The 23,429-nt window shown below is 43.5% G+C and overlaps 1 protein-coding gene across 1 annotated transcript in view; it reads left to right on the top strand.

The window, feature by feature from the left end:
* Positions 1 to 23,429, top strand: part of PREP (prolyl endopeptidase) — a 158,382-nt gene that overhangs the window by 79,968 nt on the left and 54,985 nt on the right. Inside the window, exons 8-10 of the mRNA XM_066248268.1 lie at positions 2,924 to 3,115; positions 7,396 to 7,593; positions 13,928 to 14,031. Coding sequence (XP_066104365.1) covers positions 2,924 to 3,115; positions 7,396 to 7,593; positions 13,928 to 14,031 — 494 coding nt within the window. The remainder of the gene's footprint in view (positions 1 to 2,923; positions 3,116 to 7,395; positions 7,594 to 13,927; positions 14,032 to 23,429) is intronic.

Genomic DNA, 23,429 nt, shown 5'->3' with positions numbered 1-23,429 from the left:
AGTTAACATATCACACTCAAAGGTTACAAAATACACATTCTTTTTAGTCACATACAGGCACACAGGAACATTTAAAGTCATTTAAGAAAAAAAAAAAAGATTAGACCATAAAGTTTTTCTGAACTAATTTTAAAAGATTGAAACTATACAGAGTGTGTTCTTTGCATACGATGGGATTTAGCTGAAATAATAGCCAGAGGGTGAAAATCTCATAAATGTCATATCAAGGCCCTTGCTGGCTGGCTCAGTGGTAGCACGTCGGCCTGGCATGTGGAAGTCCTGGGTTTGATTCCCAGTCAGGGCACACAGGAGAAGCACCTATCTGCTTCTCCACCCATTCCCCCTCTTCTTTCTCTCTCTCTCTTCCGCTTCTGCAGCCATGGCTCCATTGGAGCAAAGTTCGCCCTGGGCACTAAGGATGGCTCCATGGCCTTGCCTCAGGTGATAGAATGGCTCCAGTTGCAATGGAGCAGTGGCCCAGATGGGCAGACATCACCCCATAGTGGGCATGCTGGGTGGATTCTGGTCAGGCACGTGCGAGAGTCTGTCTCTGCCTCCCCGCTTCTCACTTCAGAAAAATACAAAAACAAATAAATGTGATATCAAATGAAGTCAGATGCAAGAGAATACATGTTGTATGGTTTCATTATATATGAAGTTCAAAGTAAGGTATTTAAGGATGCATATTAAGACAGTAAAAACAAAAATAAGATTACCATAAAATTCAGGATGGTGGTTACCTTCACAAGTGAGGGGACTTGTTCAGAGAATCATAGCGCAAGAAACGCCTCCTCATTCTGTGATCAGAAATGTGTTGGTCATCTCTACCTGCTTGTTCTTCCAGATGGACTTGAGAATGATGTCAAATTCCTTAAAAGTCATTTGGATTTTGATTAGAATTGTGTTAAATTTGTAGATTTCCTCTGGGATTATTTGCCTCTTTGAAATATTGAGTTTTCCCATCTAGTGCTATGGTATGTGTTTCCAGTTATTCAGGTTTTGTTACTTTTATCGTTGTTTTTAAGATTCCTTAGAAAAAAATTAGAACTGTCTTTATATAGAGTCCACATTGCATGTTAAGTGCATTCATAAATACTTTATTAATTTTGCTTCTATTGTAAATGAGCCCTTCCCCTGCTGAACCCTCTCCGCCCCCCGTATTTTCTAACTGGTTATTGCTAGCATGTAGGAAAGTTGTAGATTTTTAAAACTGCTTATCTTATTATTAGTCTTAATTTCAGTTGTTTATTTTTAAATATTTCTTGAGTTTTTGTTGTGCAGTAGGTATTAGTAGTAACTTTATAAGGATTTTTAAAATGTATTTACTAGTTCTGGTTTACAGTTGAGTAGAATGAGTTTTATAAAAGGATTAAGAGATTGCTCAACTCATACAACTAACTGCTGTTGGAGCTGGAGTTTTAATCCAGTGTGTCTGACCATAAAACTCACTTTCTTTCCACCATGGGATAATTTTCTTGATAAATTTAATTCAACAACCAATTATATAAAGATACTTAATGAATGTAAAATTGCCTTGAAAGACTCAAAGAATATAAATGAACTATCCAAATTAATGTCGCAAATTCACTGTGAAATTGAAACTAGGAGATTAATTGGAGAATAGCTAGCATCTGGCATTGCCTTTCAACAGTTTAGAAGTTATAGAACTTTTTGTTTATAAAACTTCTGGGATGTACTTTGAACATACAGTTCTGATAACATTGTGAAGCAGGTGTCTTCTTGGTGGGTTTTTTAAATATTGAAAGTGGCATTTAGTGAGCCATTTAAATGATGATGATAGTGAACCACATTTAAGATGGTATGGAGTGTTGACCATCTCCAGACTGGTTCTTAGCACTAAAGGCCTGGAAAGTATTACTTCTTTCATTCAACATCAATTTTATTTTGTACCTTTGAAGTACCTGCCACTCTATTTAGGTGCTGAGTAATAAGTAGTGAATAGAAAAGACAGTGTAAACAAGTACATACCTTGAGAGAAATGCTGTGAAGAAATTGTCTGAGTGCAGTGAGGGGTGCCCAGCCATTGCAGAGGGGAGGGGTCAGGTGGAAGACATGCCCCGTGACAAGCGTGTGTAAGGAACCTAATGAGGGCATGTGTTGCTGGAGGACAGAGAGAGGTGCAGTGAAAGTGGAAACAAGCTGAGGTTGTCTCACTGGGTGAGGACTGGAACAGGCAACACCAGGGAGGTCATAAAAAGGGGTTCGGATTTTATTCAGAGAGCCCTGGGGAAGTTTTTAAGCTGGGCACCAGCATGGCCCAGTGTGGGCTGTTACACTATTGTGGTGGCTGCTGTATTGAGAGGACCCAGGCTGGCCATGGGAAGACCAGGCAGGAAGCTACTGCTGCAGACCAGCTAGTTCTTCGCTGCAGGGGCTGCCCTGTGTGCTGAAGCACGTCTAGTGATTTCTCTGCTTCTAGATTCTGATAGGAGCCTTCCTCTCGCCTTCTAGGTTATGACAACTGAAAATGTCTGCAGACATTTCCAAGTGTCCGCTAGGGCGATAGAATCATCCCCGGATGAGGGCCACCGACATAGACCCAGAGGGGACCTGGTGAAGACTTGGAATGGGGTGATGACCATAGCATAGGGAGGAGCGCTCAGGTCTGAGGACACGCTCAGCAGAAGAGGGTTTGCCAGGTTATGTGGAGTGGTGGGCTGGAGGAGAAGTCCTTCACTCTCCTGCACAGCCAGGTTTTCCAGGACAAAAATAATTCCTTCACATTTTTTAAAACCTCAAAATTTACCCACAATTGTCCTCACTCCTTCTCAGACCTTAGAACTTCCAAATATTGTGCCACTTTGTGTTCTGGAGACAGAAAAGATGTGCCCTCCCTTCCCTGCACACATTCCCCACCTCTGTAAACACTGGGAGGTGACAGGGACGCTTGGTCTCTCACCAGGAATCCTGAAGTGGGTAAAACTGATCGACAACTTTGAAGGAGAATATGACTACGTGACCAACGAGGGGACGGTGTTCACGTTCAAGACAAATCGCCACGCTCCCAACTATCGCCTGATCAACATCGATTTCACGGACCCCAAGGAGTCTAAGTGGAAAGTGCTTATTCCCGAGCATGAGAAAGATGTCTTGGGTAAGGCTGTGTGCTGCTTGAAAGTTGTGCATTTGTTTCTTCTGAGAACATTAGCAGATTGTATCTCTCTCATTCTGTGGTGTTCAATTACAAAGTAAAGAACCTTCATCCTTTAATCTTTGGGCAGGAGGTGTCTAAATAATGCAACCAGTAATTTACTCTATGACATTTTTGTAGTTACTACAATGTTATACAGGATCTTCATAATTTACTGTGAAGCTATGAGTCGACTTTCAAAGGTAGTGCCTTTTTTTTTTAAATATTAGTTGTCTTCATATACTTATTGTCTGCTAATCACATTTAATATTTTAAACCATTTGGATTCAAAAACCGTAGCTTTTTAGCTTTTGACTACCCTCTGGCTGTTTGCGTTACACCTACTGTAGTTCACAGGGTGGATCTGCAGTCCTCTTATTAGACCAGAGACTGCTGAGAGTGAACTGAGATCCGCTGCAGTGCCGCTGTGTGCCCGGGGCCCCAGTCACCTCCCGAGAATCTCACCTCTGTTTCAGTCGTGTTTCCGAATGCCTTTAAGTTCCCTTTATTCATTTCCTATGTGATTTTCCAAAATGACATACTGCTTTATAAATTATTTATTGCCTGACAGCTGGATTTGATTAGAATAAAACTCGCTAATTTTGCTACAGTTTTTTTACACAAAAGGGAGAGTCCAGTTATGTTCAAGACAATGGAGAGTTTACTAGTTGGAGGTGAACTTCTGCTAATGGGTTCAATGCAGATAAAAGCTAGGGCCATTCCAAAATGGGAACGAATAAGGTATAGAATAAAGAAAACAAATCCTTTTGAGATCTGCCCCATGGCCCCATCTCAAGTGAAACAGTCCCTGCAGGTGTTTTCCAAGGAATTAAAAGCCCAGCTGCCAGAGACAGACAGACAGACAGACCCAGATCCACGTCCTAGAAAGGTGAGGGACTCTTTCTCCCTTGACTCAAGGCGGGGTGCTCTGTGCCTGGCTGGTACTTAAACCTGGCCTGCATAGTGGGTTGAGAGGAAAGCTGGGCAGCTGCTGGCTCGGGCTGTCTCCAGGAGAGCTGCCCGTGGGCGCCCCTCCTGGCCCCTTTCTCTGCCGTACCCAGGCCCAGGATGAAGCTTACTGGGGTCTGTACCCCAGCCCCGGGGCATCTGGCCGCACTCCTCCGTACTGTTCTGTACTGAGGTCTCCTACCCCGCGAGGCAGTCCTGTTGGACAGGACCCAAGACAAGCTCATGCTTGGTCTTTCCGGAAACACCCACATCCGCCCCTCCAGAACAGTAGCCCGGGCTCGTCCCCTGAAGTGCCTGTCTACCCTCTCCAGCCTTCCAGATGTCCTCGTCCCTTCAGCTCCCAGGTCTGGATCAGACACCAGTGCTCGCTCTCTGGCTGGATCTGCTCTCTGGCTGGATCTCCCCAGCGGGAAGCGGGTTTACAGCACGACTGGGCTCTTTCCCAGAAAATCGGAACCACTCTGTGCCCTTATTGATATTTGGGTCAGGGATCCATGAGTCAATACACAGGTTATTGGCCATTTCCCTGAACATCTTCATGTGAGGAATCAGGTTCATAGTGCCTTTGGTTACCTGATGGCTTCTGTCCAAATTGAAACAGAATGACCCCCCACAAAGGTGGTAATAGCTGGGCATGTAGTGAGTGCTTCCTAAGAGCCACATGAATTGACCTCATATGTTGGCTGGTCCAAGTGAGACTTTGGTGGCTTCAGTCTTCATGTTGGGTGTCCTGGATGCATTTCAGGTGCAAGTCAGACGGGATCAGTGGTTCTTGAATAAATAGGGAGCTCTCAGAAATAAGTATCTTCCCAGGCATGTGACTTTTCTGCCTTTTAAAGGCACAAAAAATGTGATTCAACTATGCCTTAAGGTGACATCCTTTTTCACGTGTAGATCTAATGAAATGCAAATCACCGCTTAGAGATTTGGGGGGAGAGTGATATATTTTTATAACCTTCTTTCTGGAAGATTATAAGTTCTTTAAACTGGAAAGGGGAAACCATCAATATTTTCTAGAACTCATTGATTCAAAAAGTTAAATTCGCTATGTCATTAGCCTGCAATGCCCTACTGAGTATAAAAACCAGGGATGAGCCATAAAGTACCGCTGTCAAGTCAGAGCATTTATTAATGGCAGTCGGCAAATCACTTTGTCCTTTTCTTGCTCACTTGGTCTGTTTTATAATTCTGATGTACTCATAGTTAACACAGATTAATTATTCTTTGAAGGAGTTATTTTACTTATGTTTTACCACCGTTCCCTCATACTTTCTTTAAAACATTAAGGCCACATGAGATAAATTACTTAAGGCACTTTAAAAAAAATTGTATTGGAAAGTGAGCAAATGACCTTTAGCTGTAAAAGTTCTCTGTGTCTTCACTTGAGGACCAATTTGCTGTGGTCATCTAAACAACCCAGCCAGACGCCGGCCTCCGGTGCCCCTCAGCCTTCCTTGATGGATGCCTTCCTCGTGTTGATGGTTGATAATGTTATAAGTGAACTACTGATTTCGTGGGTTTTAAAAGCAGTATCAAGGATCCCACAATCACACTTCCCATCATGAAATCCAGGAAGGGCTGGTCACCCACAGGTCTGAGCCGTTACCGGCGTCCCTGTCCTTAGCCATTTGCGACAGCATCTCTCTCGGTGTGGCCTGGCCTTACTTCAGGCTGACCTTGTCTAGAACGAAGTGGACTGAGCTCTGTGCCTGCCCTTCTGTTCTCCCCTTTCCCTGCCACCGTGCTCGTCTCTGCCCTCCCCGCTCGCCAGATGACAGCACCATTCCTGCCATTGCAGCCTTGGCAGCTGAGGATTGATCTCTCCACCTTACTTTCCATTTCCCCACAGTCACCAAGTCCTGGGGATTCTTCTTAGGAAATGCCTTTTATTTGTTTTCTCTGTCTCCAGACTTGATCCGCACCTGATTTGCTTTGACTGGCTTACGGCAGAAGTGTTCTTCCTGGTCTCCTCTCCCCGCTATGTGCCCCTTCATTGTTCTATAGCCTTCCCTGATGTAGTCTCTATTTATATCTCCCTTTGTCCAACAGGAGCTCCTAACAGCCAAGCCGGAACTAAACTGTGCTCTTACCAGCTCACCGTGTCCCCCTTCAGTCCACCACCATGGCCACCCACTTCCAAACTGAACAACTGTTTTCTTTAAAAACAGATCTCTCACTTGTTCTCTTTACCAGTCTTCCTCCCTCCCTCCCTTCCCGCTGTGCATTCATTCATTTGTCCGTATTCCTTTCTTTCCCCTCATTCCTTGGTCTGGCCTTCCTTCCGTGACCTGCCTGTCTTCCCACCCCTCATCCCTGCTGCCACCACCCCAGGGACTCCCATCTCTACACCCCTCTACCCAGGACTCAATTTGTCATTTGCTGAAAGGCTCTCACTTTTTTGCTCCTTCAGCTAACTACTTAGCTTTGTTTCCATGTTACTACTTGTGTTTTCGTATGGTTATGTTGGAAGGGCACAAGTGACATCATCTTCCTGCTCGGCTCCCAGCACCCTACATGGCACATGGCACATACTAAGAACTTGCCATATTTTTGTTGAATAAACAATCCCAATAGAAATGGATCATAATTTGGTTTTTCTTATTTTCTTATTTTTTATTTTTTTGAGAGAGGCAGGGAGAGAAAGACAGGAACATCAAGCTGTTCCTGTTTGTGCCCTGACCGGGTAATCAAACTAGCAACCTCCCCACTGAGATAACACTCCAACCAACCAAGCTATCCAGCCAGAGTTTTATTTATTGATTGATTTTTAGAGAGATGGAGAGAGGAAGGGCGAGAGAGGGGAGGGAGGGAAGTATTCATTTGTTCTACTCAATTGTGCATTCATTGGCTGCTTCTCATGTGTGCCCTGACCAGGGATCGAACCTGCAACCATTTTGTTTGGGGACAACACTCTTAACTGACTGAGCTAACCAGCCAGGGCTTGTTTTCTTTTTCATATCTCCTGTGGCATGATACTGAACACAAAATAGGTAGGCGGGGTTATTTATAGTACACACGTTATCTACACCATCGGAAGCCCCTGGCCCAAGGTGGGGAATATTTTGTTTCCTCTGGACATAACAGTGACAATCATTTATTAAAGGAATATGCTAAACACTAGTTGAATGATTAAAAACAGTTTCAGAATCACTTCACAAGTCTTGTCGCTGCCTAGCACAATGGAAAGCTCAAGAACTGTTGCTCAGTGACATCATTGTGCTTTCCCCTCCTTTTCAGGACTGTGTGAGGCTTCATCTAGATTCTTGTCTTTGCAGAATGGGTGGCTTGCGTCAGGTCTAACTTTCTGGTGTTGTGCTACCTCCATGATGTGAAGAACACCCTGCAGCTTCACGACCTGGCCACTGGTGCTCTCCTGAAGACCTTCCCACTCGAGGTTGGCAGCATCGTGGGGTACAGCGGGCAGAAGAAAGACTCCGAAATCTTTTATCAGTTTACCTCCTTTTTATCTCCAGGTGAGAGCCTTTTCACCAAGTCTGGTTCATTTTTAAAATCAGACTAATGTTTGGGTTTCTTTTGGGAAATGGGACTATAATGCTGTGTTATTGAAATCACAGATGCTCTATTACAGCCAAATCACTTAATGGGAAGAATACAGTAAGGCACATGCTCAGAACAAAAGGAAATGTGACCGCCTAAATGGCACTGTTGTTAACCTTATATCCTGAGTCTCTGTGTCTGGGACAGGACCGAATGTCATTCTAGGTTGATCAGAAACATTAGTATGAACAAGTATAACCTCAGATTCAGCCTTGGTTTATATGAGAACTAAAAGCTTAAAATAAAAATCTATATTGTCACATCTGATATTAAAAATTGTTTTCTAGAACATACTAAGAATAACTTCTGCAGTTGTTAAACTGAACTTAAGAGAATTTTTAAAATACAGTCTTGCATCATATAGAAAAAACCTGGTTATTTGATTCTAATAAACGGAAACAAGTGCTTATTAATTTTAGTTTTGCATTTTATGGTACGGATTAATTTTCCCCAAAGTAAACATAGTAAACATTTTTCTCTTTTTAATTTTTTAAGTTGGTCACATTCATTTTGCTATTTTGGGGGGGGCGGGGGGGCTTCTCTACTTGGCTGTCCTATTTTTGTTACAGCTGAAGGATACACGTTACAGCTGAACCGATACATGTGTTGCGATTTGTCCCAGGAGCCTGGTTCAATTGGCAGTTTGCATTTGACCAAGTGGACCCTATCCTAAAAATCAATCTGGCTAAAAAAATTCCTGCACATTTTCTTGTTCATTTTCCAAGTTCCTCCAAAGTCCTTTTGGTCCTACCCAGTTTTGTTGCAGTAGTTTGGGCCTTGGCAAATAAAGCAGACATCAGGGAGAGCTGGGCAGGTGTGGAAATGGCTTCATCAGCCCTCCTTCTGGGGTTTGGCCAGATGCCAAAGATGCCTCATCCACCTTTTTTTTTTTTTTTGCACCTCAGAATCACAGAGCAAGCAGTTCATAGGAATGGTATCATTTGACAGGTTGCTGTCAACGTTATTAAAACCAAAAGAGTGATGCTTAGTGAGGAGGTCTAATTGCATACCTGGGACACCTATCAAGCTTGACTTTCCCACGTACCTTTCACAGGTTCTAGGAGTCTAGGGAAAGTGCCCACAGGCCACGGAAACCAGGGCCAGCAGTCAGGGACTGTCAGGTCAAGAACCCCACATCTAGGTGTCCTGTACTTCACCCTTCCTCCCCAGGGGACTGGGTTACAGCAGCAGCCAATGGACAGGAACCAAGAAAAACCACCAGTCTTAGCCCGCTGCTGTAGGGTCCACAGCTTATTTGCTCAGTTTACACTGGTTCTAGAAATTTTACATTGGAAAAGCTCACAGCTTAAACAATTGAAATAGTTAAAGGTCAAAGAGAAGAACAGAGTGGGGGCGGGGAGGGGGACTCACCTGCTCTTAATAAAAGCCAGAGTCACCGAAGGCCTGTAACTCCCTCAGTGACCCCATGTGGTCATTTATTTTAGAAACAAGCTCATTACTACCTCGGAAGGAAAGGACTCATTGTCCCAGGGTAAAACAGTGCGTTCTTTGCCAAGCAGTGAAATGTTACCTGGGCCTGTGGCTGTGAAGTTCGGAAGGAGAAGTGTTTTCTTAAGTTCTGTACCTCCAGGCAGCTTATGAAGAAGCTTTAATTCGTTGCTGTAATGGCTTGTTCTTCTCCGTTCTTCATTTTACCTCTATCTGCTTTTTGTCTCCTTTGTGCAACTCGATATCTAAAACCAGAGAACAATACTTCCAGACTCAGGCCTTTTGGTCCAAATGTAAAAATGGTCATCAGATAGTTAAATCTCTTAAAAGCAAGGATTGTCAGTATGTGTATATATATCTCCACACACATACATATCACCTTAAAGGCTGTCTACCCAGGTCTCTGAAAGTTAGCTATCTGCTACTACAGTAAACAACAGAGATAGTAAATTATAAGTAAAGCCCCAGGGCCAAAAATTACTGCAGCTCCAGCTGCTATGGACATGTGATACATCTGGCAGGTGCATGCCACAGCTGACTGTTGTCCTCATGGAGGTTCAGAGTGAAGATGTGCCTTGAGCTCAAGACACTTAGGACTTATGTACCTTGAGTCACACATGGAGAAAATAGGCAGCCAAGGCAGTTTGAAGCTTGATGCTCTCTCTTACTCCCTGTGGCTCAAACCACTTAGTGGTTGAGCCGATTAATTCTGTGCTTGTGGAACCTCGGAAGGCTGTCTAGGGTTAGCTCCAGACAGATTTGCTTATCGTAAAAATCTAGTCCAGCAGCCTCGGTGCATGGCTCTGGGAAGCAGCAGTGAGAAATTGAAGAACCTTCCCAAACTGTTTGGGAAAGGCAAAAAAAAAAAAAAAAAAGTATTTTTTAGAGCAGATTAAGGCTTATAGCAAAATTAAGGGCAGGGAACAGAGATTTCTCTCATAGCCCCTGCTCCCCTACATGCATGGCCTCCGCCCTCTCAGCGTGCCCCCACCCCTTCAGGGTGTTACATTTGTGACAGTTGATGAACCAACATCACATCATGATCGCCCAAAGTCCGTAATTTACCTTAGGATTCACTCTTGGCGAATCTATGGGTTTGGATAAATGTATAATGACATGTGTCCATCATTATAGTGTCTACATAATATTCTCACTGCCCTAGAAATCCTCAGTGCTCTGCTTTTTCACCCCTCTCCCATCCCCCAACTCCTGGCAACCATTTGTTATCTCCTTCCTTTTCCCTTTTCCAAATATCCTAGAAATCCTCTGTGCTCAAATTGGCCTCTTTCACTTAGTAATATGCATTTAAGGTGTTTCATGTCTTTTCATGGCTTTATAGCGTATTATATTTTAGCACTGAGTATTTCATTGTCAGGATGTAGCACAGTTTATGTTTACACGTTCACCTACTGAATGACATCTCAGTTACTTCTCAGTTTTGGCAATCATGATTAAAGCTGCTGTAAACATTTATGAGCATGTTTTCCTGGAGACATAAATAAGTTAACTCCTTTGGGTAAATACCTAGGTGCACAAAAATTTTTAAGAGAATTGTTTTGTTTTGTTTTAAAAACCTTCAGACCCAACCTATAATCAGGTAAAACAGTATCTGCGTGGGTCTTTTGCAGAGTTTTTTGCCTTTTCTTTACATATCCAATTTTTTATATCTCTCTGATTCTTCTTTCATGGTTTCTTATGGGGTCACCTGCTCCTCTTTACTCCCATTTCTTTTATCTCCTTACATTTATTTCAGATTATAGCAAGAGTGTCCCAACTGATCGTCCTTGCCTCTTTCCTGTTGCTAGAATAGAATAACCTTATTAAAATACTTGTTTCATCAGAGACCCCTCTCAAGTCCAGACATGGAAAGGAATCTCCATAATCCAGTTCTCCCTTTGACCCTTAAATTTTGAAATGGATTTCCTAGAGATCACCTAACCAGTCCTCTCTGGCTCATGATTCTAGGATATTTGCTCCAAACCCCACCTTCCTTTATACTTAACAAGGCAAATCAGACAGGATACAAGCCATCATTACATCATAAGGATTCACATTATAGGGTGACTGTGCAAGTGGCTAACCAGATGGGTCTGTAAATACATAGCAAGTATAGATCAAATATATCAAGCAGTGGTAGCTTCAGTGTTAACCCAGCCTCCTCCAAGAGGAGAGGAGAGGTCAGGCAGTAGCCAGCCCCTGTAGTACAGTTATTTCATTCTGCTGTTGGAGGATTTGATGTCTCAGTTTTTTGTTGTTTTTTTCCTAGATAAACAGACATTTAGAGTGTGTTTCCTATTCTTTTGTCTTTCACTAGAGAATTTGCATTCTAGTACTTTGGTGAATCCTCTAAGCTCGCTGGCCCAGAAACTGTCAGCGCTGGGAACCTGGCTCCCAGGGCCTTTGCCGGTCACTGCGCTAGAGGTAGCAGTGATTCCAGGGGAGCCAGGTGCTCCAACGGCACATGCTTGCTCTGCCATCTCTATTTTTAGTTGTTTGGTTGAGTGTTTTTATTTTTCTTTCAAAGATTCAGACGGGATGTTTTCTGTATTTTGTGGAAGAGGTTGGGTACTGACCAAGAAGCTTTTCAAAAATTTATGTATATCTAAACATAACCTTTGCCCTCGAGATTCCATTCATCTAGGAAAATTCACATATGCCCAGAGTGTAGTTTGGAAGGACTTAAGTTATACTCTAAATATAGCTTAAATGAAGATCACCAATCCTGCAGTCATGTTACATATCTCCCCACTGTGGATGTTAATTCGACACCCTGTTATAGTACCTTACAATAATTTGTCAGTAGGCGTGATAATTGAGATAAAATTTGTAGGGTTTTGCAGTCATGCTGTTAGGAATCTACATGTACTACTCTTTGCCAGTCGGGGGCAGAGTATTTTTTCTTAACTGTTAGTGAAGCACATAGAGCATTTGAAAAGAAAGCAGCCACAAATTGATACAAGATCAATCAGTTAGAATGTGTCCTGTGGGAGGACCATTTGGTTTCTGGGTTTCTTTTTTTGTGTGTGTATTTTTCTGTTCCATTTATTCATGCATTCATTGGTTGATCCTTGTTTGTGCCATGACTGGGGATCAAACCCACAACTTTGGTGTATTAGGATGATCCTCTAACCAACAGAGCTATCCAGCCAGGGCTTTTTTGTATTTTTCTGAAGTGAGAAGTGGGAAGGCAAAGAGACAGACTCCCATATGCACCCGAATGGGATGCCCAACAGGGGGCGATGCTCTGCCCATCTGGGGCATTGCTCCCTTGCAACCAGAGCCATTCTAGTGCTTGAGGTGGAAACCATGGAGCATCCTCAGTGCCTGGGCCAACTTTGCTCCAATGGAGCCTTGGCTGCAGGAGGGGAAGAGAGAGAGAGAGAGAGAGAGAGAGAGAAAGGAGAAGGGGGAGGGTGGAGAAGCAGATGGGCGCTTCTTCTGAGTGCCCTGACTGGGAATTGAACCCAGGACTTCCACATGCCAAGCTGACACTCTGCTGCTGAGCCAACCGGCCAGGGCTGGTTTCTGGTTTTCCAACAAGTGTGGGGGTCACGAAATCGATCTTCTCTATGTTTGACAGCATATATTTACACTGTTACGTGGGAGGGCTGTTTCCATACAGCCACTCTGGATGACTCATTCTGTTTCATTAACCACAGCAGTGTTGTTTCCGAACAGTAGAACTTGTCATTATTGTTTCTTCGCTTTAGGTCAGTGGTTCCCAACCTCCCATGCCGCAGACCGATACCAGTCCGTGGACCATTTGGTACCGGCCCGCAGAGAAATAATAAATAACTTACATTATTTCTATTTTATTTATCATATATTTAAGTCTGAACAATGTTTTATTTTTTTTTAATGACCAGATTCCCTCTGTTACATCCATCTAAGACTCACTCTTGACTCTTATCTTGGTCACGTGATACATTTATCCATCCCACCCTAAAGGCTGGTCCGTGAAAGTATTTTCCGACATTAAACCGGTCTGTGGCCCAAAAAAGGTTGGGGACCACTGCTTTAGTCCTTAAATGTTAGAGTAGAGAAGCATTAAGTTCAGGAAGGAGTTTTAGTTAGTGAAGTGGTTCTCAACCTGTGGGCCGCGACCCCAGTGGGGTCACCTAAAGCCATCGGAAAACACATAATGCATATCAGGTATTTACATTCTGAATCATAACTGTAGCAAAATTACAGTTATGAAGTAGCCACCAAAATTATTTTTTGGTTTGGGGTCACCGCAACATGAGGAACTGTGTTGCGGGGTCACAGCATTAGAAAGGTTGAGAACCACTGAGTTAGTGGTTAAATAAGTTGGAAATCTTGGTGCATGTTTAGCCATTTGTGGGATCGTTTATACCAGTTAATTGATAAATATCAATTAAATTTAAAAAGCGATTTGAAAATGGCTCCCCAATCGTCTTTGGTCCCTGATTGCTGTCCAGCTGTGTGTCCCTGAAAAAATGGGTGTCAGGTAGGTGGCAATCAAGAGCCCCAGATTGCCATCCAGAGACCCCTGCCTGGCTGTTGACTTTGGGAAAATCTTGACTTTTCATCTTAATTGGCTCTTAGATAAAATGGCCCCGCATGCAGTTTTCCTTTTTATTTATTTATTTTTAACCTGTACTCAAGTGACATGGTGTGGAGAAGACATGTTTAGTTTCCACAGTTAGTTTTTTTCCCTCTTCTAATACTCCCAAATGTTCCTCTCTTGTTCCTTGTGGCATCTGATTGTGCTCGGTGATCCTTGCCCCCCTTGTGTCTAGTGTGTTTATAAACTAAACTAAAACTTCCACTTCCTTCTAGGCATCATTTATCACTGTGATCTGACCAAAGAGGAGCTGGAGCCAAGAGTCTTCCGAGAGGTGACTGTGAAAGGCATCGATGCTTCTGATTACCAGACAATCCAGGTACGGAGGTGTGTTTACTCTTGATATGTGAGTTAGAAAGTCTGACCTTTAGGCTAGGTCATTCCCACCCCAGCTTGTCGGGAGCTGTGGAGGTAATCCACAGTAATGCAGAAGACAGCTCCTGCTGTTTCCGGTGCATTGAGCCAGGCCTGGTCCCCGCCCGCCCCCAGCTTACGGGTCCTCCCATAGCTGCAGCTCTTGACAGGAAGCGTGAGTCCCTTGTTTGGGGCGTCTTTCTTCAGTAGCTATCAGAGCAACACAGATTGCCTATGTTAGTTTGTTTTCTTGAAAGTGGGTTGTGTGCTAGCTCAAGCCTTGTGGTGTCATAAATAACAACATAGAGTTGCTCTATTGAAGTACTCAGTCAAGTGCTACAAATCAGTCCTTTCAGTCTGAAGTTCATATGTATTTCTGCCTGGCACAGAGTGGGCATGCTATAAAATATGAAAATGAATGAATTAACTAATTAATTGTTATGGCACCACAAGCTTAGCCTCTGGTCACCATCCTTTTAGGTTAAGAATCTCCATTCTTATCTGTTCAGCTCCCCAAAGATACGGAGCCTCCTGGAAACTGAATCACTTACAGATCGATGAGCAGAATGTGTGTGCCCTTTTGCAGTGGGAGTGAGTGCACCTGTCAGGCAGGAGGTGTGTAGCAGGGCTCTCCCACCTGGAGGCGAGGCCACATGGACCGCAGATCAGGAATTTAGGAATCAGAACGTGCTTTGTGAAGGAAGGTTAAAACAAAGAGTCTGGTGCTCCTGAGAATGTTTCTGTGAAACCAGGGCCCCTTATCTTAGCTTGGTGAATTACTCTTTACTATCTAGAATAGTACATGATGTACTAGATCCTGAGAATAAAAAATTAAATCTTTTATTAACAAAAACCGATGGTGGGCTGGATCTGGCTAGCTCTGCAGCTTGCCAGCCCCCTGATCTGTAGCAGGAGTTGGCAGACTGGCCTGCAGGTTCTTGGAGAACATTTACCCCCATTTGTGTACATAGTATCTGTGACTGCTTTAGCGCTTTAGCTGGATGGGTGCAGCAGAGACCATATGGCCCACACAACCTAAAGTATTTAATATCTTAGTATTTAGTCCTCTAAGAGAAAGTTTGTTGATCCCTGGTCTATATAACTAGTATTTATAAAATCAGAATGTTCTCAGTTGATGCATTAGGGCCTTTGTCATGAAGCTCTGTTGGCCCCGAAATCTGCACACACTCAGAGGGTGACATTGGGCAAGTCCTTTAACCTTTCTGCCATGAATATTTTTAGCTGTAAAATGTATTTTGCGGGATTCCTATAGGAGGGTATGGGATGAGATATATACTCAGTGTCTGGCACATAGCATATAATCAGGTATTTTTCAATCAGTGTTGGCCATCGATATAACAGATTTTTATCTTCCATATCTATTCTGGCTTGTTTCCTCTTTCATTTTCAAGGTGAGCCATTGCATGGAGAGAGATCCTGTAGGGGGGGCAGGTAGCCTCTGTCTGGTGGTAAGATGGTTTGTTAATTCAGCCTCGTCCTGCATAGAATTCAGAATCACTTTTTGCCTGTCATTCTTTTCTGTTTTCCCTTTTCTCCATGTGTAGAAAATTTGTTCCTATCAACTGTAACATTTGCCCATCTCAGGGCCCACTTCTAGTCCTTGCCGGGGCATCCCCAGGGCTGGGCTGGGGCGTGGTGTGCATACGTGGGTGTATCGCTGCCTCTCCCATCAGGAATGGCACAGATGCCAGGCACAGTGCCCACCCTCAAGGGGGCTGCCTTGGCTGCCCTAGAATCGGGCTGAGCTGTCTACAAGAAACCCCCTGTCTCCTCATCTCTACTACACGACCCTTCAGGTCTATAGCAAAAAAAGCAAAATGCTCTTTTCTATCTTCCCAAACACTGCCCAAGTATGCAGTTACCTTTGGAGTCTGGAGAGAAAGGGACCTGCAATGATGACAGCTGTCAGGGAGGCAGCTTCTTACAAGGAAGCAACTCTTCTCAGTGACGATGGCTCGAATTGTCCCTCCTATCAAATAGCTGTTTTTTTCTATCTCAATAATTGACAAAATTACATTAATAAACAAAGAAACTGGTTCCCACCTGATATAGTTTTCAGTTACAAATGGAAAGATAAAACTTTACAGTTGAGCAGGTGCTTGTGTGGAGTGAAAGTCTGAGCCGTGTTCAGAGCAGCCTGAAATTTCCAGATTAAACGGGGGGAGGGTGTGCTTGGGTGGTGTCAGTTGCCTGTGTCATCGGAAGAGTCCCTGAATTCTTCTGTGCCCAACTCTACTTCACAATAACTTCCCTGACGTTGAGCTATGCAAATACTGACAACCTTGTATTTGTACTGCTGCAGTAGGGGGAGAACGGTTCCTGGTAAATATTTAAAGACATGGTAACTGGACAGGATACATTGTTTACAGATCTTAATGCACTGCTCCTCATTTCCATGGTTTAGAAAATGGAGCTGTAACTGTGGGTGGGGTAGGGACTTTGTATAATGCCAGTAGAAGATTTTATATCTATTGATTGTACACATACTGCACTGAGTCATTAAAATAGAGTTCTTCCTTGTGTAAGGGTACCTTTGAAATGGACGGCACCACAGACTCTTTTCACTTATCCATCTTGCAGTGGTTGAGATTCAAGTATGTGCTGCAGAGCTCGGACATGAAATGTGAGTGTGACAGATATTCTCACATTCTGATGAGGCTTTCAGTGGGATGGCTGACAGCCCCCCACCATGGTGGGAGTGCCCTCCAGCAGGGTCTGGGCATGAATGGGAAGCATTTTGATGGGGTACCATAGACACCACAGCATTTTGAAACACAACACGTATTCTGTTTTTGTTTTCAGTCACTTTAGGGTATTGCCACTTTTAATTCCATGTGACCTGGTGTTTATATTTATTCTGTATATAGTTTAAAAAGACGATCCCCAGCCTGTTTGGGGCACAAGCAGACTTTGAGGCACTGTGGTCATTTTGAAGCAAATACTGCAGCATGGATTACCCTGCGTGGCTGGCCAGTGAAGTTAATGCTGGTTGTGACTGTGCCCATCGACCTGGTGATGTAGATGGTAAGATAGACCAAGTCAAAGAAAGAGAATGGGGAGGGGTGTTAAAGAAACAGAAGCATAAGCCACAGAGAGCTGTCCTTTGTGTAGTTTCTTTGACTCAGGACCCAGAGCACGTTGAGGAGGCAGGGGGAGGATATGGTGTCATATTTTGCTGACAAAATATGACAGTTGCAGAACAAAGTTGCTCTTTACATAGCCTTTCTCCATCCCTGACTGCAGCTGTGGGTGGAAAATGGATCTATGTCAGAAAGATAATTTTGAGAATCAGATCCTGGAAGGCTGTTCATTTTTCTTCCAGTCTGGGCTGTATTAGGAATTTAGTTTTAGATAGTTTTATCAGATCTACAATCATCCAATCTTTTCTTTCTCCTTCCTTTGTTGTGAATGACATGACCACATAACTTTGATTAGAATCTCTGTGCCCATGTTTTAAAAGGAAGTTGAATTATTGAACAGTAGAAATTACATTTATTAAACAGGTTGGGTAATACGTGATTTACCTGAAAAATCTGTCTATGTTTGTTAATCAGTAATATGTTTCATTTTAAACAAAAGTAAATAGGAAAATGTTAGTTAAGTTTAGTCCATCAGCAAATATTTATGACATGACATTCAGTGGGAATATAGGGAAATTTGAGACACAGGAAATCTATATTAATTTAGTTAAATTAATTTTGGAAATTTATAGTCAGACTGGGAAGTTGAGACAGAGATCTGAAAGGTCATGTACCCCAAGGATGTCACTACAGGGAGGGACAGAAAGGTGCAAGCTTTGGTCGACACTGCAGTGTCTGAGACCCTCCTGGCCAGGAAAAGGGGGCTGTCCTCACAGCAGAGGGGAAGCCAGGCAGGGCTCTGAGGGGCTTCCCAAGCTCCTCATTCCCCACTGAATTCATGAACAATTTTACCACCACCCTTCGTTCAGAGACCACCTCTGCCTTTTCGTAGCGGTGTGGTTCCATGATTTCACAGTAAATTCAAGAAGAAAGGAACCCTGCCCTCCCGATCCTGCACAGCAGGGTGGCCCTGGGCAGTGACCTCCTATGCGAGGAGCAGTGTCTGTGCCTGGCTGGATGTGGCATGACGAAGGGGAAGGTAGTGTAGCGAAAACGCACTTTTTGGTTTCTCAGTATCTCATTTTCATCTAGTTGAGAGATTGGCCTTTTCTCCTCTCAAAATGAAATGAAATTTATAGACATGAAAAAGAACAGTGCATGCACTACGTGTACTGTGAATAAACTCCATTAATGACAGTTTCCACATTTTATAAAAGACAATTTTTCGGAAGGAAGAGCCAATTTTATGGTAAAAAAAACCTTAAGTACAAAAGTAGTAAGAATTATAAATATGTACCATAGATTTTTATCTTAATTCCTATTCTCTTACACTTTGTAGGAATTTTACTTTTGAGGTTTACCTACAATGATACCCTTGAAACACCAATAACAGCCCAAAGGTGGTTTGCTGTGTAGCCAAATGGAAATGTTAAAATTAGATGATTCTTGGCCCTGACCGATTGGCTCGATGGTAGAGCATTGGCTTGGCGTGTGGAAGTCCTGAGTTCGATTCCCGGCCAGGCCACACAGGAGAAGGGCCCATCTGCTTCTCCACCCTCCCCCTCTTGCTTCTCTCTCTCTCTCCCCTTCCTGCAGCCAAGCCTCCATTGGAGCAAAGTTGGCCCGGGCGCTGAGGATGGCTCCATGGCCTCTGCCTCAGGTGCTAGAATGGCTCCAGTTGCAACAGAGCAACGCCCCAGATGGGCAGAGCATCGCCCCCTGGTGGGCATGCTGGGTGGATCCTGGCGGGGCGCATGCAGGAGTCTCTCTCTCTGCCTCCCAGCTTCTCACTTCAGAAAAGTAAAAAAAAAAAAGATGATTCTTTGCATTTACCAAGATGCCTGGGGGTAGAAGGAGTAGGCATTTTGTTTTCTTTAATTTAGTCAAGATTTGGCCTGACCTGTGGTGGCGTAGTGGATAAAGCGTCGACCTGGAAATGCTGAGGTCGCTGGTTCGAAACCCTGGGCGTGCCTTTTCAAGGCACATATGGGAGTTGATGCTTCCAGCTCCTCCCCCCTTCTCTCTCTCTGTTTCTCTCCCTCTCTCTCTCCTCTCTAAAAATGAATAAATAAAATTTAAAAAAAAATGTTTTAATTTAGTCAAGATTTTTCTAACCTTGGTGGTAACTGATTTGTGTTGCTCCATACAGGCTTTGCCATTCAGAGAATGTGTTCTCAGAATGTGTGATACTCATTAATTGCTTAACTGCTGTGCTGAGCACATGGCACATACATTCACATCCCTTGGTGAGCTGACTGTCGAGCTAGTGGCAGCGTTTTCTATGACATTGTGTTCTCAAGAAATCTTCAGACTGTGTTAGTGAACAGTGAATGGGGGGCCATTTTCAACAAAGAACTTTGTGAGGATTCACCATGCTTGTGGTTGGAAGCCTGCTTTAATTTAGTCAGTTGTTGTTGACTCATGTTACTTATTTATTCAGCCTGCTTCGCTGTGACGTACTCTTGCATGAAGAAATTCCTGCCCTTCTTTAGACTTCTCTTTGTCATGCAGGCAATTTAGGTTACAGGCATAATATTCAGAGGGTGCATGTTTGTGTCTTTCCTCTTTAGATGTCAGCTGTTATGATGGTCTGACTGTGACTGATAAGAGTCTTTGTTTTCTTGCTATCATATAATAGAGAAATGATTTATGGGGTCCGAGTCTGTAGTTGCTGTAGTCTCTGTATCACTGGACATAAATCCTTTTCTGTGCTTGGAAAAAGGATATTACTTTGCAGCAACCTGGGATTATGTGACTCACTTTTAGTAAAAATCAAAAGGTGGCCTTGAAAATTGAGCCTCCAACCCCCACGATAGGCCTGGGGAGACTCTGAACCCCCTGTGGGCCTTCCCCTGGGCAAGGTGGATGACAGCTCAGGCTGGCCCAGGCTGTACTGAGCCTTCCTGAGTGTCTCTGAACTTTGACCTGAGGAAGTAGATCCTGTTTAAATTATGAATGGGGACTGCAGAGAGCTGCAGTGAGCCTGGCTGGGGAAAGCAGCTGAACCCCACCATGGTGACGAGCAGCATGGGAAGTCAGCCAGGTAAAGAAGCCCTATTGGCTGACTCCTCTGGGAAACTTGGTCGGGACTCAGCCTCACAGGAATTGGCTCAGTTTGTTTTACCAAGATGTTAGGTTCGAATAGGTATTGATTTGTTTTGAATGTTTAGATTGACTTCTAGAAGGCAGTCTGGGTTTATTCTTTAAAAATGTAGTGTCAGAAGCAGTAACTGCCCGAGATCGGGTGATGGTCCTACTCATTAGTGTGTATAGAGTTTTCTTTTAATATTTAGATATCTAAAGGTCATACTGAGTTTATAGGTTTAAATTTTGTTTACGTTGGTCTTAGAATCCCGGCTTTTGAGATCCATGACAGTTGCAGGTTGGACAGCTTTGCTGATACTGAGTGGGTAGATTTCAGATTACTCAAAGCTAACAACTAGCTCCAGCTCCTTGGGAGAAAACTATGTTGGGGAAAAAATGTTATGTTTCATTATCTAATATTTTAGAAAGTAGGAAGTCATTTCCAGCTTTTTAGAACTGAGTCAGTAGCATCGTATCATCTCTGAATGTGTGTGCTGATGACACTTATCTTTTGCTACTTAATAATAATTTGTTTTTAAAAATGAATCCGAATTTCAAGGTATGATTAGATTTCAGCTGTGAACAACAGGAAGAGTGTCAGAATGAGCATGACTTTCAAGAGAGAGATGTTTGTTTCCCTCTTAAATAAAAGAAGCATAGAGTGAATCAGTCAAGACCGTCTTGGTGTCCAAGGTATAAACAATCAAAGTGCCTTCTCTCCTGTGGCTTCATCACACGTGACTTCTGCTCCCAAAATTACCTCATGGCCCTAGACAGCTGTTGCTGTGGTTCCAGCCTCCTTGATGTAACTGCAGAGGGTGTGAGGGGAGGGGCCTCTCTCTAGAATGGAAGTGTGGCATGACTCAGCCTTTGGGGAGGTGGTCAGGTCCCTGATTTCATAGCTGCCTCTGGCTTTTTCCTTGATGTCTGTTTTTCTGCCAAAATGGTTCTGGGCTGTGGACAAAGTTACATACCTTCCCATTGCATATACATTGGGGTTAATCTAGCTCAGCCCCCTCATTGTACAGATGAGGAAACTAAAACTCAATTAATGTATTTAAACAAAGGTCACACCGTTAATAATTGACAGAGCCAAGACTAGAATGTAGACCTCCAGAGATGTGTTAATCTTGCACTTTTCGTTCTCAGAAGATATTCGCACTCTGTGTAGCTCAGTGGTTTTTGGTTTGGGGTTTGTTTGTTTCACTTCTAAAATTAAAAATTAAAAATTAGACTGAAAGACCTCTAAATCCTTAAGATTCTTACCCCTAAAAGGATGTTTCTATATCAGGTATCTGGTGAGTAGTTTGTAGACTCTTCAGACCAATGAAGTTAGGTCAGTAATGGTTTTGCCTCCTGGTTTTAGAGAAGTAGACTAGAGCTCTCATTGTTTGCTCTCAGGGATAACTAAATGTAAGAGTCAGATTAGAATGTTGCAATAGGGGTAAACATGATGGTAAAATATTGTGAAGTAAAAGGCATCATGGCGGTACTCAAGAGGACACCGTCGGGTTTCTGGTCATTGTCTGTGTCGAGTCTGAGCTCCTCTACCCAACTCTTTTGTTATTATTGTTGTTGTTGATTTTAGAGAGAGTGGGAAGGAGGGGGAGAGAGAGAAACATTGATTTGTTGTTCCACTTATTTATGCATTCATTGACTGATTCTTTATGAACCCTGGCCAGGGATTGAACCCACAGTCTCGGTGTATCAGGACAATGCTCTAACCAACTGAGCTACCCGGCCAGGGCAACCTCGGTCCAACTTTTTATGCCCTCCTGCCTCCATCCCTGCAGAGGGGCCACCTCACTGCCCAGAGTCCTCCCGCAGGTCCTCCACCATCCAGGCCCACCCGCCACCGGAGCCCTTGACCCCGTACTCAGCTCTCGTCTGCCCAGCTCTCCTTCCTTCGTGTTCCGTCCAGGCACTGCTCCTTTTCTTACTCCATTTTCTGAAACTACGCATTTTTTAGTATTCGACCAAGTCCCAACTCCTGTATAGAAGCTTCTCTTCTGATTCCTGCCTTTGGGGACTCAGTCTAGAGCAGAAGGCAGGGAGAGGGGGTATTCAGCTGTTCCTTGGAAGCGTAGCCTGGGCATGTGCACACAGTGTGCCCGACTCTGCGCCAGAGGGCTCTCTGCGTCGCCTCGTTTCTTCAGAGAAAAACCCTCTTTGAGATCAAGGCTGTCATGGTCCTCGTTTTCTGGATGAAGAACCTACAGTGGCGGGAAGTTAAATAAGTTGCCCCAGGTCTCACAGTGGCATATCTGGCCCTCACACCCAAGTCTGCTATTCTGTGATGCTCCTAAGCATGGCGCTGCCGCCTCTGAGAAGTGCTGGCTTCTCTGATCAGGTGGTCACAGGCAACAGTTGAGTACCCTGAGGTGTGGGTAGTTCTGGATCTTCTTGGAGAAATTGATATAAAATACTGTGACTTTATGAAGACACTAGAGAAAGCTTCTTCATTTACCTTGGTTAATGTCTCGAAAGGATTGTGAATCATCTATTCCTGCTGTATTGATATATGTAGCTCATATTAAATCTTATGTGATTAAAATCATCTGCTAGTCAGTTCTGCTGAGTTTAGTTATAGATGATGCCTTCTGTCCTCCTTGCCTCCAGCTGCATTTGTTTGTACATATGTGTATGTAAGTGAGTAGTTATGAATATTAACATTGCATAAACAGGAAATATGCTCTCTGATTCTAATTAAGGTAGTGGATAATTCTGAAATTGAGTCTCAAACAGAAAACCCATTTAGGGTGCAAGTAAAAATTATGTGTGCGCTGCCTACCTCTGAACCTTAACGTTTTCCATGTTTTGTATATGATATATCTAGTTCAACTCTAGAATTCACTGTGGATATAGCTCATTTAAATATTTGGAAAATATTAGAGAAAAATGTGAATAAACTTTGGCTAGTGTGTTGGGTTGAGAATCTGCAGGTTTGACTGGGTTGAAGTGCCAACTTTGAATCATTGCTCAGACTCCTCAGAGATAGGAAGGACAAAGGAGTGTTGGGGCATTTCTGGAGCTTTCCCTACTCAGAGCTAGATGGTTACCCTTCCTACAAGTCTGTGTGTAACTGCCGGCAGCTCTCCTCTCCTGCCTTCAGAAATTTGTCAGCCTTCAGAATCTGTAGGCAGAGGTGGGATGGGGAAAACCACTTCCTGCATCTGAC

The sequence above is a fragment of the Saccopteryx bilineata genome, chromosome 12, assembly GCF_036850765.1.
Source record: "Saccopteryx bilineata isolate mSacBil1 chromosome 12, mSacBil1_pri_phased_curated, whole genome shotgun sequence".
Classification (NCBI taxonomy): Eukaryota; Metazoa; Chordata; class Mammalia; order Chiroptera; family Emballonuridae; genus Saccopteryx; species Saccopteryx bilineata.
This window is presented reverse-complemented; position numbering and strand designations above follow the sequence as displayed.